Source organism: Suricata suricatta, chromosome 3 (assembly GCF_006229205.1).
Source record: "Suricata suricatta isolate VVHF042 chromosome 3, meerkat_22Aug2017_6uvM2_HiC, whole genome shotgun sequence".
In the NCBI taxonomy this organism is placed as follows: domain Eukaryota; kingdom Metazoa; phylum Chordata; class Mammalia; order Carnivora; family Herpestidae; genus Suricata; species Suricata suricatta.
Window position 1 is genome coordinate 63,842,733 of NC_043702.1, and position 16,273 is coordinate 63,859,005.

General features: G+C 41.0%; 1 protein-coding gene across 1 annotated transcript in view; it reads right to left on the reverse strand.

The window, feature by feature from the left end:
* Window positions 1-518: 518 nt before the first annotated feature.
* The window catches only part of CSRNP3 (cysteine and serine rich nuclear protein 3), a 196,868-nt gene continuing 181,113 nt past the window's right edge, over window positions 519-16,273 (reverse strand). Inside the window, exons 6-7 of the mRNA XM_029932993.1 lie at window positions 5,409-5,705; window positions 519-3,214 (exon numbers count right to left, since the gene is read on the reverse strand). Of these exons, the coding sequence (XP_029788853.1) occupies window positions 2,147-3,214; window positions 5,409-5,705 (1,365 nt within the window). The 3' untranslated portion in view covers window positions 519-2,146. The remainder of the gene's footprint in view (window positions 3,215-5,408; window positions 5,706-16,273) is intronic.

Sequence of the window (16,273 nt, forward strand, 5' to 3'; positions counted from 1 at the left end):
ACAGTCTGTGTTCCAAGAATAAGCTGACTGCTTCACATAAATACTTCAAGGGCTCCTAGTGTCCAGCAAATAGGGCACGTGCGATTTTTTTCACATGCCTAAATGAAGAACAATAGCCTTTTGTCATTTTTCTTTGGGCCGGTGCTCTCTAGATTGTATTGGTAAAGGAAACAATTTTGGAAATCAAGCACTAAAAAGTGGTAACTTTGTAGACAACATGATAACCCCAAAGGGCTTATCATTCAAAACAAATACCCCTGCCCTCTTTACGGCTACTTCTGAAGGACAAACCCAAAGTTCCTTTACCGTGACTGTTAATGGTTATAAATTTGGCCCTGTGGTGGGGGAGAGAAAGGTCAGGAGCCAACCGCACAGTGGAAGAGCTGCCAAGTCAACATGTTTTCCCCAAATCAAGTTTTAGTAGAAACTTTTCCATTGGAGGACTTTCGCTAGATCAAACATTTTTAAGTTCAATTAAATAAAAGAGTATTTTTAAAGGAATTGAGATCTACAATATATTTATATCCATATTTCTAAACATCTAAGTCTAAAAGACATAAAAATTAGCGATGCAGTCACTGAATAGCAAGGCATGTCCACATTTCAAAGAGGCATCAAATGTGAAATGGCGTAACAACAGAAGGTCAAAAAATAGTCATATTGCATTGGGGGAAAAAAGGTAGAACACACCATTTAGTTACCTAAATCAATGTACAGGAAAACAGGATCTTAGAAGTCCTCCGACTAACCAAGTGCAGATAATCTAAAGGTGGGGAGTGCATGTTTTATTTCTATCTGTCCCCTTTAATAAGAGAACGTGAGGTATTAGAAAGTATTCAATGCATTCTGGACTGTTCTGCTAATTGTCCCAGGCAAGAGAAATCAAAATGCTTCAGAAAAGTAAGGCCTAGTTGAGTATTTGGGTAGAGGCCCCCCTTTCAATCGGCTAGTCACTAAAAGGAAATCTCCTTACATACTCATTTTGCAGAGATGGATTGATCACGCTGTAGAAAAGGCTGGTTGCTGAGGATGTGTCTCTTCCAGGTTTCCTCTGCCTCCTCTGCTTTAACCGAGTTAGGTCTTCAGAGTGGCGAAGGAAAATAGGTCATTTTCCCTTCATAAAGTTATCATTGGATGATTCCTCTATATTATTTCTATGAACCTTATAATAGTTACAGATTAAAAAATTTTTAAATTTTTCATCTCAAAGAGTTCTCAGTCCCCACCCCTCACAAGGTACCATGAAGGGGCACTAAAGTGCATTTTGATGTAGGGGAGTAGAGTTTAAAGGTGCTGTGTCCAAGCTAAGAACCAAGATGATGCTGTTTAAAAAAGAAAGGCAATTCCTTCTACCTCCATCTCTGGAGTCAACTGAGGGAGGGCAGTGAACTCGACCCTCACCAGAGGATTGTCCTAACTCTTAACTTTAGAGAAAACTGTGTAAGGACCTGCACATATAGACTCATTTATTTGTCCAAAATAGCAAAAATAGGCCTATTTCACCCTTAAGAAAGTATTTGCAAATCTGATCAGTCATGATCATAAAAACGTGAATGGATTCCAGATGCAATCCATGTGGGCATGCTCGGTGGAACTAACTAAGCATCTTCAGTTTAAAAGAACATGCTGCTGTTCATTTTCATCAAAACATGACTTCTAACTACCATAAATAAAATACACATGGAACAATTAAATCTTTGTCTTACAATAATTACTTTTACATTAAAAAGTCACCGTCATCTTCAGATTTATCGAAAATTAGGACTCTAAATCTTATTATTTCCCAGTCTTAGCTAACAATCTTGCACAGGCCCGATAATCCAAAACTTGGAGCTCTGATCGACACAGCTTGGCAGGTTTCACACAGTTTGACAGGTAGGCAACTGTGAGATATGCTTTTTTTTTTTTAAATTAGCATTTTCTATCAAAACAGTCTGAAATCTTTTAAAATCCTCATAGAGACTGTATTTGTGCAACGCCACGGTCGTGTAGCTGGAAAGGAGAAAACAAAATACAGTCTGGAAGATTCGCCACAGTCCAGGTTTTCTTGGTCCTCAGTTTAAACAACCATGGGCCCAGGAAATCCAATTAAATACAGTGCTTTTAAAGAGGAGAAGAAGAGTTGGTCCTGGAATAATTTACGCTACTAAACAGGGACGGTCTCGACCACGGGGGATTTGATGCACTCCTCGTGCAATCTGCTCTTCTCCGCCAGGCTCAAAGAACTTTCAGCGGGGTGCTCGGCAATGTGACTGTCACCATTCAGTGTAGAGACAAACCCTTCCTGGGAGGGGCCTTTCAAGTACGAGTGAAATTCCACCTGGGGATGCCCGGGCCTGTGCTCGGGGTACAGGCTGCTGCAGGGCACGCCGCTGTCGCTGTCGGCGGAGGAGCAGCACACGATGACCGAGGGGTTGGCCGCGGGGTAGTGGGAGGGGCCGTAGGTCTCCTCCGCCTGCCGCGCGTAGTCCACAAACTGCTCCGGCGTCATGGTGTAAGGCACCAGCGACAGGGTACCGTTCTTCACGGGATCTCTTTCCGAGTAGCTCTCAGCGATCTGGCTAGGCGTTCCTGGAATGTGGCTGTCTATTTGGTAATACAGGGTCGAAGAGTTGGCATAAAAAGAAGCATTTTTCGCGTGGCTTTCGTGAACGGCGGTGCCGTCGGAATAGCAGAGGACGGAAGGAAGGGGCACGACTTCCGCATGGGTCCCCAAACCTTCCACGAAGCTGTCCCCTTTCTCCTCGTCGTCGTCGTCCTCCTCCTCCTCCTCTTCCTCCTCCTCCTCCTCCTCCTCCTCCTCGTCGGACTCGCTGGGCGCCAAGCTCTGGGTGCTGGAGTCGGTGACGCCGCTGCAGAAGCTGCTGCCGTCCTCCTCCTCCTCCTCCTCCTCCTCCTCCCCTTGGCAGTCCAGCTCCTCGGCCGACTGCAGGTGCAGCACGGCGGCCTGGGGCTCCGTGTCAATCTCGAAGTTGTCCGCGATGGAGTACTCCACGGAGTGCGCCACGGGGCCCATGGAGCCGCTGGGGGCGCTTATCTCGCCGTGGCAGCCGTTCAGCGCGGGGATTTGCTGCTCGCGGTTTTTCTCCAGTTCAAGTTTCATTATTGTGTGCAAAAAGTGAGTCCGGACACGGATAGGATTAAATTCAATTCTACCTGCTGTGTTACTACATCCTTCTTTAGTGCAGCCACATGGGAAAGACATTCGATCCACCTTGGAAGGAAGAACACAGATTAGCCCCATGGAACTCTTACAAACCAAATAAAAATCCGGTACCTCTGGGCAACAACCCCTTCGAATCCGGGATTGCTTAATCCCACTTGTGCCTGAGCAAATGACAATCAAACTGCAAAGAGCCTTTGCAAAGGGGAAGTGAAGACTTCAAACATAACAGTGAACCTGTAGCTTTTAAAACCCATTTTCAAAATACAAATGTGTTATGGCTGTTTAAGTGTGGAGTTTTAGTTCATTGATTCCTCCTGGGCTTTCTTCTTTCTCCATTCTCCCCTCCCCTGCCCTCCCTTCCCTTGATCCTATAATTTTTGCTCCTAGGTTTTCAGGTCGATTCTTTCTCCAAGCTCCCTTAACTCCTAGTGCATGCCGGCTCACATGCCCAGTTTAAACAACACAAATTTACTGCCTCCATCCCTACTTGCTATTTTTAATATAAATTATATGACATTTTCCATACTAGCCATCCCCCTCTTTTTTGCTTATTATAAAATGAACTCTTTTTCACCTGAGGTGTCCAGATTGACACCACATAGTATCATGCAGCCCGATAATTTGATCTCATTGGTTTTTCTTCTCATTTGCTTGAATCCTTGGTACATGGTACACGTATGTGGACTGGAGGGCTGTGACAGTTGCGCACATTCATGACTGTGACTAGTGGACCCATGCATTTAGGTCCTGGCTCTCCCCTGCCACTCCCCACTCCAGTAGACTATAAGCTTCTTGAGGGGAAGGGATGTTCAGGTAATCAATTTCCCTGAATTAGAGAGAGTGGACTTTGTCACTATAGTGTTTGGGTTCAGCGAGTGTCATTGGACCAAACTTGTCATTCAAATGATAGGTGGAATTCTCAGCAATCCAAGGGCACTCCCAAGATATTTGCCAATTTTGTCAGGCTTTGCCAATTGTATGCAGGTCAGAGCACCCAGAAAGAATTGGTGCTGCTGGCCCCTCCTCCAGCTGCGGGGTATCTCCTTTACTGCAGAGGAGAAGGTGGACTCCAGCACAGTCATCCCGGATTCAGTAAAAACAGGTGGCAGAGGCCAGAGCCAGACTCTGTGTTTTCTCACTCATGAATTTCTTTTCTATAAATCCACTTCAAGTAACTGTTTAGCTGATGACGACTCCTCTTTTTGCCTGCCAGAGAGGCTGTCCTTATCACAAAGGCCAAGCTTCCTCATAAAATAAAGATACCTAACTAATCATGGGATATCAATGGTACAGATGTATGGGGACTTGACAGTCTAGCCCAGGGGTTGGTAAACTCTTGTCTCTTTTCTTTTCTTTTCCTTTCCTTCCTTCTTCTTTCCTTCCTCCCCACTTCTTCCCTCCCCCTCCCTCCCCCTCCCTTTTTCTCTTCCTTCCTTTTCTTCCTTTCTTCTTTCCTTCCTTCCCTTCCCTCCCTTTTCCTTCCTTTCTTCTTTCTTTCTCTCTCTCTTTCTTTCTCTCCTTTTGTAAACAAAGGGCCAGAGAATAAATGTCTTAGGCTTTGTGTGTACAATGTCTCTGTCAACTAGTCACCGCTGCTGTAAAAATGTGACAGCGGTCATGGACGACGCCAAAACAAACACAAAATGGCTGGGCTTCACGAAAATGTTAACACAAACAGGTGTGGCAGGCCAGATTAGGCCCATGAACTATAGTTTGCCAACCTCTGATCTAGTCCAGCCCTTTCACTTTTGAGAAGAGGAAAGCGAGCCCAGAAAGTTTACCTGACTCGCCAGTTTCACAAAGCTGGCGAAAAGCAGAGCCAGGAGTAGAACTCGGTTTTCTTAAGTCTCAGTTTTGTAATTTTCCCACCAGTGTATGCCACCTCTCACCCACCATCCTTTTATACTACACAGATGGATCAGAAAACACAAACTCAAATGTCAGAGATGTCACGATCTCTCTGAGTGCTTGGGAAACCCCACAATAAGCTTAGTGCAGTAAATGCATCCAGGAGGAAATAATTCAGATCAACTTAGCTACAGTCGATCTCACATTGTCGTTTATATGTGCCAGCATCATATGTATACCCACAAATGTCCTTGAATTAGTATTGCTCTCTTGAACCATATGTCTTGCCTTGCTCCAAAGTTTTTTTTCTGTATGTGAGAAACTTCATGATATGTCGCATGGCGGGGGGTGTATAATGTCTAATCTTTGGAGTCCTTGAAATCCAAGCCCTTACCTGGCACTTAATACCTGCCAGGCTGCAGGTACACGTTTCTGGATCACAGAACACTCGGCAGTCACAGCCACAGTCCTCTCTCGATAGGCGGATGGCGCGCAGCTCATGCTTTTCTTCCACGTCAATCTTTTTCACCCCAGAGGCCCGCAGCAGTGCTCTCCGTTTTTTTGTTGGCAGGGGTTGTAGAAAGAAGTACTCGTCTACCTCCGTGTTGTCTAAATCAATATCATCATCAGAAATGTCGTCCACTGTAAGAGTGCTGGCTTCTTCAGATTCCACTGTGCCATTCTTGGTCATCTAGAAATACAAAGCAGCAAATAGACTCAGCATCGGCAGGGTCTCCACTCCCTACTTTTACACTTGATAAGAATAAAACTATTCTAATTTTTTTCATGTTTAATTTTGAGAGAGAGACCGACAGAGTGCGAGCAGCAGAAGGGGCAAAGAGACAGGGAGACACAGAATCAGAAGCAGGGTCAAGGCTCTGAGCTGTTAGCACAGAGCCCGATGTGCGGTTCAAACCCACAAACCGTGAGATCATGACCTGAGCCAAAGTCAGATGCTTAACCTACTGAGCCACCCAGGTGCCCCAAGATTAAAACTATTATAAAACATCATGTCCCCATAATCCATAAGTGTTTGTGGGTCAAATCATTTCCTTTAATTTTTCTCTTTAGAGAAGTCACGGGAAAGAAAAAGGAAAACATCCAAATGATAGGTTTTTAAAGGTACTGGGAACAGAAGACTTAATTGGAATTTTTAACCTCCTAATATAAGGAGCTATAGTTGCTTGAGTTTTTAGCCAGTGTGATGTGAAAAAGACCAAAGGTTACAGAGGCCCATCAGTGAACGCTATCTTTAGACTCAGTTCGTGATGGGCAGCTCTGATGGGGCAATAAACGTGTCCTTGTTCAGAGGTGATAGCATCTTAGTGGAAGCCACTGACACCTAAATCAGCAAACATGTCCTTGAAATGACGACTCTGTCTGTTGGGCACCAACAAAACCATGAACTAGGAAATAACATTGTGCTGCACTGAGCTACTGGGATTCCAAACATGGTCACTCTACAGAACATTCCAAGAACGAAGGATTGATATGAAGTCATCAGTCAGGTCAGCATGCTACCAGAAAGACAAGGAGCAGAGGGCAGTGCTGGCAGGCTCTTGCCAACGGGCAACTGAAACAATAAACTTGGCCCTCAAAGGAGTTCTTATGAACCTGTGCCCAAAGCAATACCTTCTGCATCATAGCTCATGTGGACAGCTATGTCTCCTATACCCATAACTATTCTGCTTCTATTTATATGTCCTTTCTAAATGAATTTCATCCATCAGTAAACCCTGAATCAGTATTTCACTTCTTATTGTTATATCAGCACTTTATGTTTCCTTCAAAAAAAAGCATTTAGAAAGCGACGTTTTCTCTGAATAGGAGCAAGAAATGTGTCCTGAGAGACAGGACAGGAATAGATGTAGAAGTTCTGTAAGGGCTTCTTCTCAATATATAGGCTATTTTGATTCTTTAATTTTTAAATTTGTTACTTTACACATTTCATTAATTGTAATTATTACCATGCTATTCTTCATCTTAACAACTGTTCATTTATTACACAGTTAAAATACTCTGGTGACATCAGACATCATTTTTTTGTCTTCATAGGAAAAAGTCCAACATTTAGATGAAAATATTTATTATTGATCAAAAATGGCAAACCGGAAAGCTCACAATATAGTAAAACCTGGGTTTGCGAGCATAAGTCATTCCGGAAACATGTTTGTAATCCAAAGCACTTGTATAACAAGCGATCAGGTGTGATCATGTGACATTCGGTGACACATACTACTTGTATTGCAAGACATCAATCCTTCATCAAGTTAAAATTCATTAAAACTATTTGCTCCTCTCATGCAACATTCATAGAGCAAGTTACTCCAAAACAAACAGGAGACGGGTCTTTGCCCTCAAGCAGAGGAAACAACACAGTAGCAGTAGGTATTAAAGTATATTACAAAGGCCTCTGAACTGCAATTTCAAAAGCCACTAATTACATTTTTTGAAACATTCAGAGCTTAAATCTATGTTCTTGCAAAGATGGGTCTTCCCGTTTGTTGGGTTTTGTTTCTCAGTGTGATCTGCAATGCATTTCCTTTGTTGGCATTTCTTTTATTTCCTTTTCTTTTTTAACATTTTTTAAATGTTTATTTATTTTTGAGTGAGAGAAAGGGAGAGACAGAGCAGGAGGGAGGGAGGGGCAGAGAGGGAGCCAGAATCCAAAGCAGGTTCCAGGCTTTGAGCTGTCAGCACAGAGCCTGATACGGGACTCAAACTCATGCATCGTGAGATCATGACCTGGGCCAAAGTCAGACATTTGATTGACTGAGCCACCCAGGCACCCCTACATTTCTTTATGTATGTCTTGGTTAAGCTGTTTCCATGTTTCTCTGATGTCCAGTACTAGGATGTTACTCTGATTGATTGCTGCTATCATTTTTGTTAATTCGTATTTGCTAACAGAAGCATCTTTCTTCTGTGAAGATCTGATTTTCTAAGAAATTCAAGTGTGTAATTGCCTAGCACATATTCAATCTTCTGTGACAGGTAAAGCTGTATTAGCAAATAGGAGGCATGACTTTTCCCATCCTGTCATCTTTGCGGCATTTAGATTTGTTGTCACTAATTCTTGGCCTACCTGAACCTTATCAAGATCTGACGCCACCATGGAGAACGCCCAGGACTTGGTTCACATGATTCATTTAACATTTCCTTCCTATGTAATCTCTGTGTTCTTTATTTATGTTCCCTTGTATAACTGGTCAACATCAAAAAAACAATGAAAACCCCTTCATTTTATATCAACAGGGTTTGATTTAAAAAAAAAATAAATTGCTGCTAACATATCAGTGAAAATCGTTAGGGGAACATGAATTACCAATTGGAATCTAAAAATTTTTTAAAAGCTATCTCAAACTACAGATGATGCTTATTCCAAATATAAGTGCCCTTAGAAATATAATCTGCATTTCTTATTCCTATATATTTAAATTACAATAAACAATTTCATTGCAAGGTAAAAATTCAATTAAAAATCTAAAACTTCTTCACACAGAGCTACATACTGTTTTCACTCTTGTTTAGGAACCCACAGGGGGCACTATCCAGATTTCAAAATATCATTTTAATGTTGAAGTGATCTGGCAAGGTTTTCTCCTCACCTCCCCACTATCATCTCTGCCATTTCTTTAAAATTTTTTTTCTAATGTTTATTTTTGAGGGAGAGAGAGAGAGAGAGAGAGAGAGAGAGAGACACAGAGTGTGAGTGGGTGGGGAAGGGGCAGAGAGAGAAGGCTGAAGCAGGCTCCAGGCTCTGAGCTGTCAGCACAGAGCCCGACATGAGGCTCGAACTCACAAATTCTAAGATTATGACCTGAGCTGAAGTCAGACGCTTAACTGACTGAGCCACCCAGGCATCCCTCATCTCTGCCTTTTCCCATAAAGACTGGAGATATTCAAGTTCATCCTAGTCATCAAGTCATCCTTGGAGAAGTCAAGTTCATGCCTTCTCTCCCCTTTTTCACAGTTTCTGGTGTGGTATGTAAACATTGAGAAATATTCTGCTTCCCCAGCCCCTCTTGCAGTCTTGCCCATTTGCTCCTTTAAAACCCAGGCCAGGGGCACCTGATGGCTCAGTTGGTTAAGCTTCTGACTTTGGCTCAGGTCATGATCTCATGGTTTGTGATTTCAAGCCCCACATCCGGCTCTGTGCTGACAGCTCAGAGCCTGGAGCTGCCTCAGATTCTTTGTCTCCCTCTCTCTCTGTCCCTCCCCTGCTCATGCTCTCTTTCTCTCAAAAATAAATAATAAAAAAAAAAAAATCCAGGCCAAATCTACTGAGTTTAAATGCTCTTTAAAAATCCATATATTACAGTGGCACCAAGGTGGCCTAGTCAGTTAAGTGACTGACTCTTGATTTCAGCTCAGGGCATGATGTTATGGTTTGTGAGGTTGGGCCCCATGTCAGGTGCATGTGAACAGCACAGAGCTTGCTTGAGATTCTCTCTCTCTCTCTCTCTCTCTCTCTCTCTCTCTCTCACCCTCCCTCTCTGTCTCTTCCCCACTCATGTTTGCTCGCTCTCTTAAAACGAATAAGCTTAAAAAAAAGGTGAATACGTTTTGGAGATCTAATGGACAGCATGGTGATTGTGGCTTACAAAACTGTGTTACACACTTGGAAGTTGCTGAGAGTACATCTGAAATGTTCCCATCACAAAAAAGAAAGGGTAGTTATGTGGGGCACCTGGGTGGCTCAGTCAGTTAAGCATCTGATTTCAGCTCAGGTCATGACCTCACAGTTCATGAGTTTGAGCCCCGCATTGGGTTCTGGGCTGACAGCTCAGAGCTTGGAGCCTGCTTCAGGTTCGGTGTCTCCCTCTCTCTCTCTTTCTCTTTACCTCTCCCCAGCTCGTGCTCTCTTTCTCTCAAAAAGAAATAAACATTAATAAAAACAAGTTTTTTAAGTGAAATGGTAGTTATGTGATATGATGGAAATATCAGTTAATGCTGATTGAACAGCATTGTTCATTGAAACTACTGAACAACAACAGCTTCAAAGGTGTGAGATGGGACAGAGCATGGTGCTTTTATTGGCCTGCGAATTATCCAGATGAGTGGACTTGTACAGGATCACTTCCTGTCTTGGTCCATAAGCAAAGAACAAAAAGTAAACAAACTGTAGGCTTCTAGAGAGTAGCTCCTGTGTTCTCCTGTCTTAGTCATTTTAGAGGTGATAAGTAACGACTTAACTCATGATTTGATTAAATGATCTTTATCTTAGTTTAGATTTATCTTACATTTGTATTGGAAGAATCTCAAGGTCAAGGACTTGAGGTTGTGAGTATGCGTTTGCTTGCTTTGTCCAAGAATGATAATTACGATGAGATTTAGTTTTTGAGTCACTATGTAACTTGTCCAGACTCATTCTACAATTGAAAGGACTATAGCTTTTTTAAAAAAGACAGAATTTAAACATATTAATTTTGCAAATCTGATTTGTACTGATAAATATGAAGAAATAGTTCCCAAAGCCCAATAGAGTAAAATACTTGCCCATCTAAATACACTTAAAGGATGAGAAGAGAGACCAAGTCTGTTTTGTTCACCACTGTATCCCTAGCACTTGGTTAATTGTAGTTCCATAGTAATCGATAAAGAAATATTTTTTAATGAATGAATGAATGAATACTTAATCACTATGCTATTTTGCCAGCCACTGTACTAGGCATCAGGATTTATAGATGTATGAGAGTTCTGCCATCTAAAGAGCGTCCAGCCTGGTGGAGAGATGCCCATGCAATAAATAAGCTATAGTGTGGGAAGGGCAACAATATACATGTGCAAGCTACTGAAGTAGCAGGGAGGAGGAAATGATAGACAGTTGAAATGGAAGGGTAGATACAAAGACACAAAGAATTATTTACCTCCTATTCTGATTCCATAGTCTCTATCAAGGAGAAAACCTTCAAACCAGAAGGGAAACCATATATGTTAGCAAGGATTAAACATCTAAAAAAGAAATTGGGGGGGGAGTGCTCCTGGTGGCTCAGTTGGTTGAGTGTCTGAGTCTTGATTTCAGGTCAGGTCATGATCCCAGGGTTGGGGGATTGAGCTCCACATAGGGCTCTGTGCTGAGAACGGAACCTGCTTAAGATTCTCTCTCTTCGAGGGATGCAGAACTTGAGAGACTATTGAATGCTGAGAATGAACTGAGGGTTGGGGGGGAGGGGGGGAAGAGAGGTGGGGGTGATGGTGGAGGGCACTTGAGGGGAAGAGCACTGGGTGTTGCATGGAAAACAATTTGACAATAAAATATTAAAAAAAATAAAAAAAATAAAAATACTGTCTAAAAAAAAAAAAGATTCTCTCTCTTCCTCTGCCCTTCCTCTGCTTGTGCTTTCTCCCTCTCTCTAAAATAAAATAAAATAAATAAAAAGAGATGGGGAGACAGTGAGATAGAACTCAACTATTTTATGAAAGCATCTCCAGGTCTGGGCCACTCATGCTCTCGAGCAATGAAAAAGCATGAAGCTGTGGTTGCTCAGTCTAATGTGTGAAGAGCTATGGGGAAAGGAATCAAAAGAGGATCAAAATGGGAGTGAATTGTTAAAAAAAAAAAAGCTAATTCTGTACATCTGAAGAAAGAGAGCTGTGACTACTAGAGTCATAGCTTGAGTTCACTAAAGAGAGAATATCCATTTGTCAAATTAAACTCCATGCAAAATCTCAAGCTATAAAACAGATAAAAGCTGGAGTGAGATACAGAGTCCTGACCCCCTGGAACACAGCGGGAAAACCACTGATCTAGTTCTGAGTTTCTTAGACAAAACTTTTTATGTTCTTTACATGCAAGGACAGAATGTGAACTCATTATTAAGAATATGGTTGGATACATCAATTTTTAGTTACCTGAGAAGTTGAAAATGTCTCTAATTACAATGATGCTTAGCTCTTTTGGACACCAGGGAGGCTGGGAGTGAGGGACGCGGCACATGCACCAACAAGTTTCAGGTGGAGGTCATTGTGGGATGAAGGGGAAACTCCCCCTTTTCCTCTTGAGGATCATTACTCTGAGAGGAGATCCTGAACTTGACTTTGTCTTAAATATAATTTTTAAATAATTTCTTGGATGAAGACTAAAGGGTAGGCTTATGACATTTGAGTATGACAAGATGAGGTTTATTCAAATTAAAGAACAAACTTCACTGATCGCTCTCTGTGTCATGTCCAGCAGTAAAGAGGATTCTTGCCCTGGCGTTGTATAAAGTTTTGATGTGTATGATGAAGCTGACCTAATTTACCTGGGCTTTGTTTGTTTGCTTGCTTTTGCTGTGGCTCTTTTATTTATTATCAGTTTAATATCAACAAACAAATTGATCAATGTCTAAAAAGCTATTGTATCTTTTAGTGTATACTCAGGGATAGAGCATTCACAACTTGGGAAGGGATATTATAACATATTCCTATATACCAGATAGATCCCATCTGGAGTACACTGTCCAGATCAAGTATCATATTTTGCGGTAGACATTAACAAACAACACTATATCCAGGAGAATGTAACCGGGCTGATACAGTGTCTGAAATCCATGCCCTGGGAGGATTCATGGAAATAACTAAAGATGTTTAATCCTATAGAATTGAAACACATGGAGCCCACATAACCTACTGTCAAATATTTGCATATTCATCACTACTGCTTTCAAACACTTGGCGTTTGGAGAACAGGGACAGGATTTATTCTGTGTGCCTAGACGGCAGAATTAGGGTCAAAAGATAGATTTAAATGGGAGCATGATCAAGAAGAACTTTCTAACAATCATAGCTGGAGAAATAGAATTGGTTATCTCAGCAAGCAGTATGCTCTGGGCATCAAAGGTGTCCAGTAAGTGGCTTGGTATTGGACGTGTATTTGGTAGAAAGAATTTCTGGTTTTGTGGTATGAGTTGGATAGACAACCTAGCCGCTAATTTTCTGGCAAACTAAAGAAAAGTATTCATGTTATCTTGATATTCAGTCAAATCTTATAGTATAATTCTTCTGCTCATTAGTTGCAAACTGCAGGTAGCAAAGTGGAACCGATTTAATTATGCCCTCAAAGAACCAGGAAGATCTGATTGTTTTGTCAGCCTATAGGAATTTCAACAACCTGGACTCTCAATGTGTCTGTGGCTTACATATCACCACAAAGTCACCAGAAAGGATGATAATATCAACATACAAGACATAGAAACTTTCATATGTTTCGTCATCCTCCTTTCTGGTTTAGATCAACATGGCTTCTTTTAGTGGTGGCTATTATGCCAAATGAATCCAGTAGTGTGCTGGTACGTGTTTAACAATGATGTCTCTGAAAAAAAAAAGTTCTGATATATTGTGTTTGTCAAGTCCCATGGTGTAAATAGTCTCATCATTGCTGATTTTAAACTACTGTTGGGAAGATATATGCACGATACACTTCAATGAGCAACTTTTGAGGCTCTAGCACACCCTTGGATGCATCGCATAGTTTGATCAGGAGAATCTGTTAAATCGACTTCTCCTGAACCAGAGGATCCATGTATACTGCACAAGACGAATATAAAGATTTGATTATGTATGCTTAATGGTTCCAGTAACATTAAAATCCCAGCAGTATTTTGAAATAACATATTCTTAAATGTATTGCATTTGCCCAGGACTGACGCCCAGTCTGTCAGTCTCTATTACTTTGGTTAGGGGTATTTTCCTGTACTTGTTAAGCTAGGCTGTGCATATGACAGGACAGGTGTTTGGCAGGTATCAAGGTTTTCATTTGGTGTTGTAGCAGGTCTCCATTTCAGGATACATTCTGGAAGTACTGGCACTAAGTATGCTCTTAAGCAATCTCTACCAAGTCTAACAGTGAAGTTCCATAAGGATAAGTGGAGTTAAAATTTACCATGGCCAGCGGACTCTGACTCATCTAATAGAGAATTATAGAACCAGAACTCTATATCTTTCAGAGCATGTAGGACATTTACCTAGAGGTTAGTAAATCACGGAACTGTTGAAGAGATACAAGGAACAAGGCTAGAGGTGAAAGGAGAGAATTATATTGCATGAGTAAGTCATTAAATGAATAAAGCACAGTGTTAAATATAAGACACTTTACATAGTTTTAAAAGGTTGATCGTTAAAGAGTTGTCACCTGGCGACTTTTTTTTTTTAAATGAAGAAAGAGAGCATACAACCAAGCATTACTCAAGAAACTCATGACTGAAAAACTGAGAAAACTATATAACCCTGGGAAGTAATTGGAAATGGTACCAGAGTGGAGATAGGACTTTGATCTTACAAAGGAGAAAAAGAACAATCAAGGTTGAAAAAACATTGAGAAAGAGAAGCCAGTCAAAGCTGTGAAAGCTAAATTAAATTTCCTAGAACAAGGTAGTAGAATCCAGTAAGATATAACCCAGAGGCAATTGGAATGCCAACAGTCTTTGAAACATGAATGGCTGCCTAATGCATTCTACAGATACATGTGAAATGGGAATAAAGGATAATGTAATTGTTCAACAATGTGGTACAGATGATGAAATCTAAGCACTTAATTTGGAACAGAGTATAGGATTAAGATGACTGCCTTGATTACGGTAAAGAGTATGACATGTTTGAATGGGCTTGACAGGGAAAACGGACTATTCTCTGTAATTTAGAAATCTCAAGCTAGTTACTTCCTCTAGGAACAAGCATTTTATTCAATCAGTTTTCTTTATTGATTGTTTTTTGACAATGTTTGGGACACCAACACCACCAACAGAAAAGACACTTGAACCCCCAAATAGAATTGGATTTGTTCCATAAATCTAATTATATATATTATTTTCCAATGTGTCTAACATAATTTGATTAAGAGATGGATTACTAAATAAGAAGCAGTTTTACAGTGAAAAACTAAATTCCTATTCTTATTTTGTTTCTGAAATATTTATTATAAGAGAACATCAAGAAGTGCGAAGTGAGTGTTTCTGTTTACTAATCTTTCACTATTAAGGTCCTGTAGAAGAACTATCATTGCATTAGTGGGATCTCTGTTTGGAACCTAGAGAAACACTCTAGAAAGACATGGAGGCACAGGGGAAGGAGAGACTTCTTTTCTAAGCTGTTGGTTCTCAAATAAGGAAAAGGGAAAGTACCCAGTTCCAGGTCCAGTGAGTTTCCTGTGGTGGTTTATCTGGTCTCCATGGAGAGGGCTTTCGAAAGTGTTTGTCTTATCAGATAGGCCTTCTCGGTTCTTACCCAATAGCCAGTTTGTTGCTATTCACAGAGGACAACCACCAGTCAAAGCTGGAGGTGAATTTTGTCTTTAACAATCCTTGCTTTCTTCTTTTGACCCATCCCTGTGCCAGAGACCCTCCTGCTAATCCAGTCAAAATATTGGAATCAATTTAGTTACATTTTTTTTCTTGCTTATCTTAGAGGCATTAATATTTCAAGACAAATGTTACATTAAAAGTGAAATTCCAGGGGTACCTGGGTGGCTCAGTCAGTTAAGCGTTCGACTTCAGTTCAAGTCATGATCTCACGGTTCATGGGTTCGAGCCCCATGTCGGGCTCTGTGCTGACAGCTAGCTCAGAGCCTGGAGCCTGTTTCAAATTCTGTGTCTCTCTCTCTCTGACCCTCCCCTGCTCGCTCTGTCTCTCAAAAGTAAATAAAAAGCACTTAAAAATAAAGTGAAATTCCAAGTGTCAAAGAGAAATTTTTGGATAGTTAATGTTTTTGGATAGCTAATTTTAGATTTTGGATAGCTAAACCTTAGATAAGTATAGTTGACGATATTTTAAAAGTCATCACATTTGGGGCGCCTGGGTGGCTCAGTTGGTTAAGCATCCGACTTTGACTCAAAGTCGTGATCTCACCGTTCATGAGTTCAAGCCCTGCGTGGGGCTCCTGTGCTGGCAGCTCAGAATCTGGAATCTGCTCCAAATACTCCCTCTCTCTCTGCCCATCACCCATGTGTTCTCTGTCTCTCTCTCAAAAATAAATAATCATTAATTTTTTTTAAAAAATCATAAAACTTAATACACTAAAGGCATTATAATGAAAATATACAACTGTTTCTCCATTCACTCTTCTTAGTTTTTTTGTTTTGTTTTTTTTTTTTTTTAGCAAACTAGTCCACATCACTATTTTATTAGGTTCATGTGCTATGGTTCTGAGATCACCTTAGAATCTCATTATCTTTTTGCTTGGTATTTATCAGAAAGGAGCAATGACATCCAAATGTCTTCTGTTTATATCTTAACCAAAAGGGAAATTTGCGTGTTTTCACTTATCAACGACAAACCAAG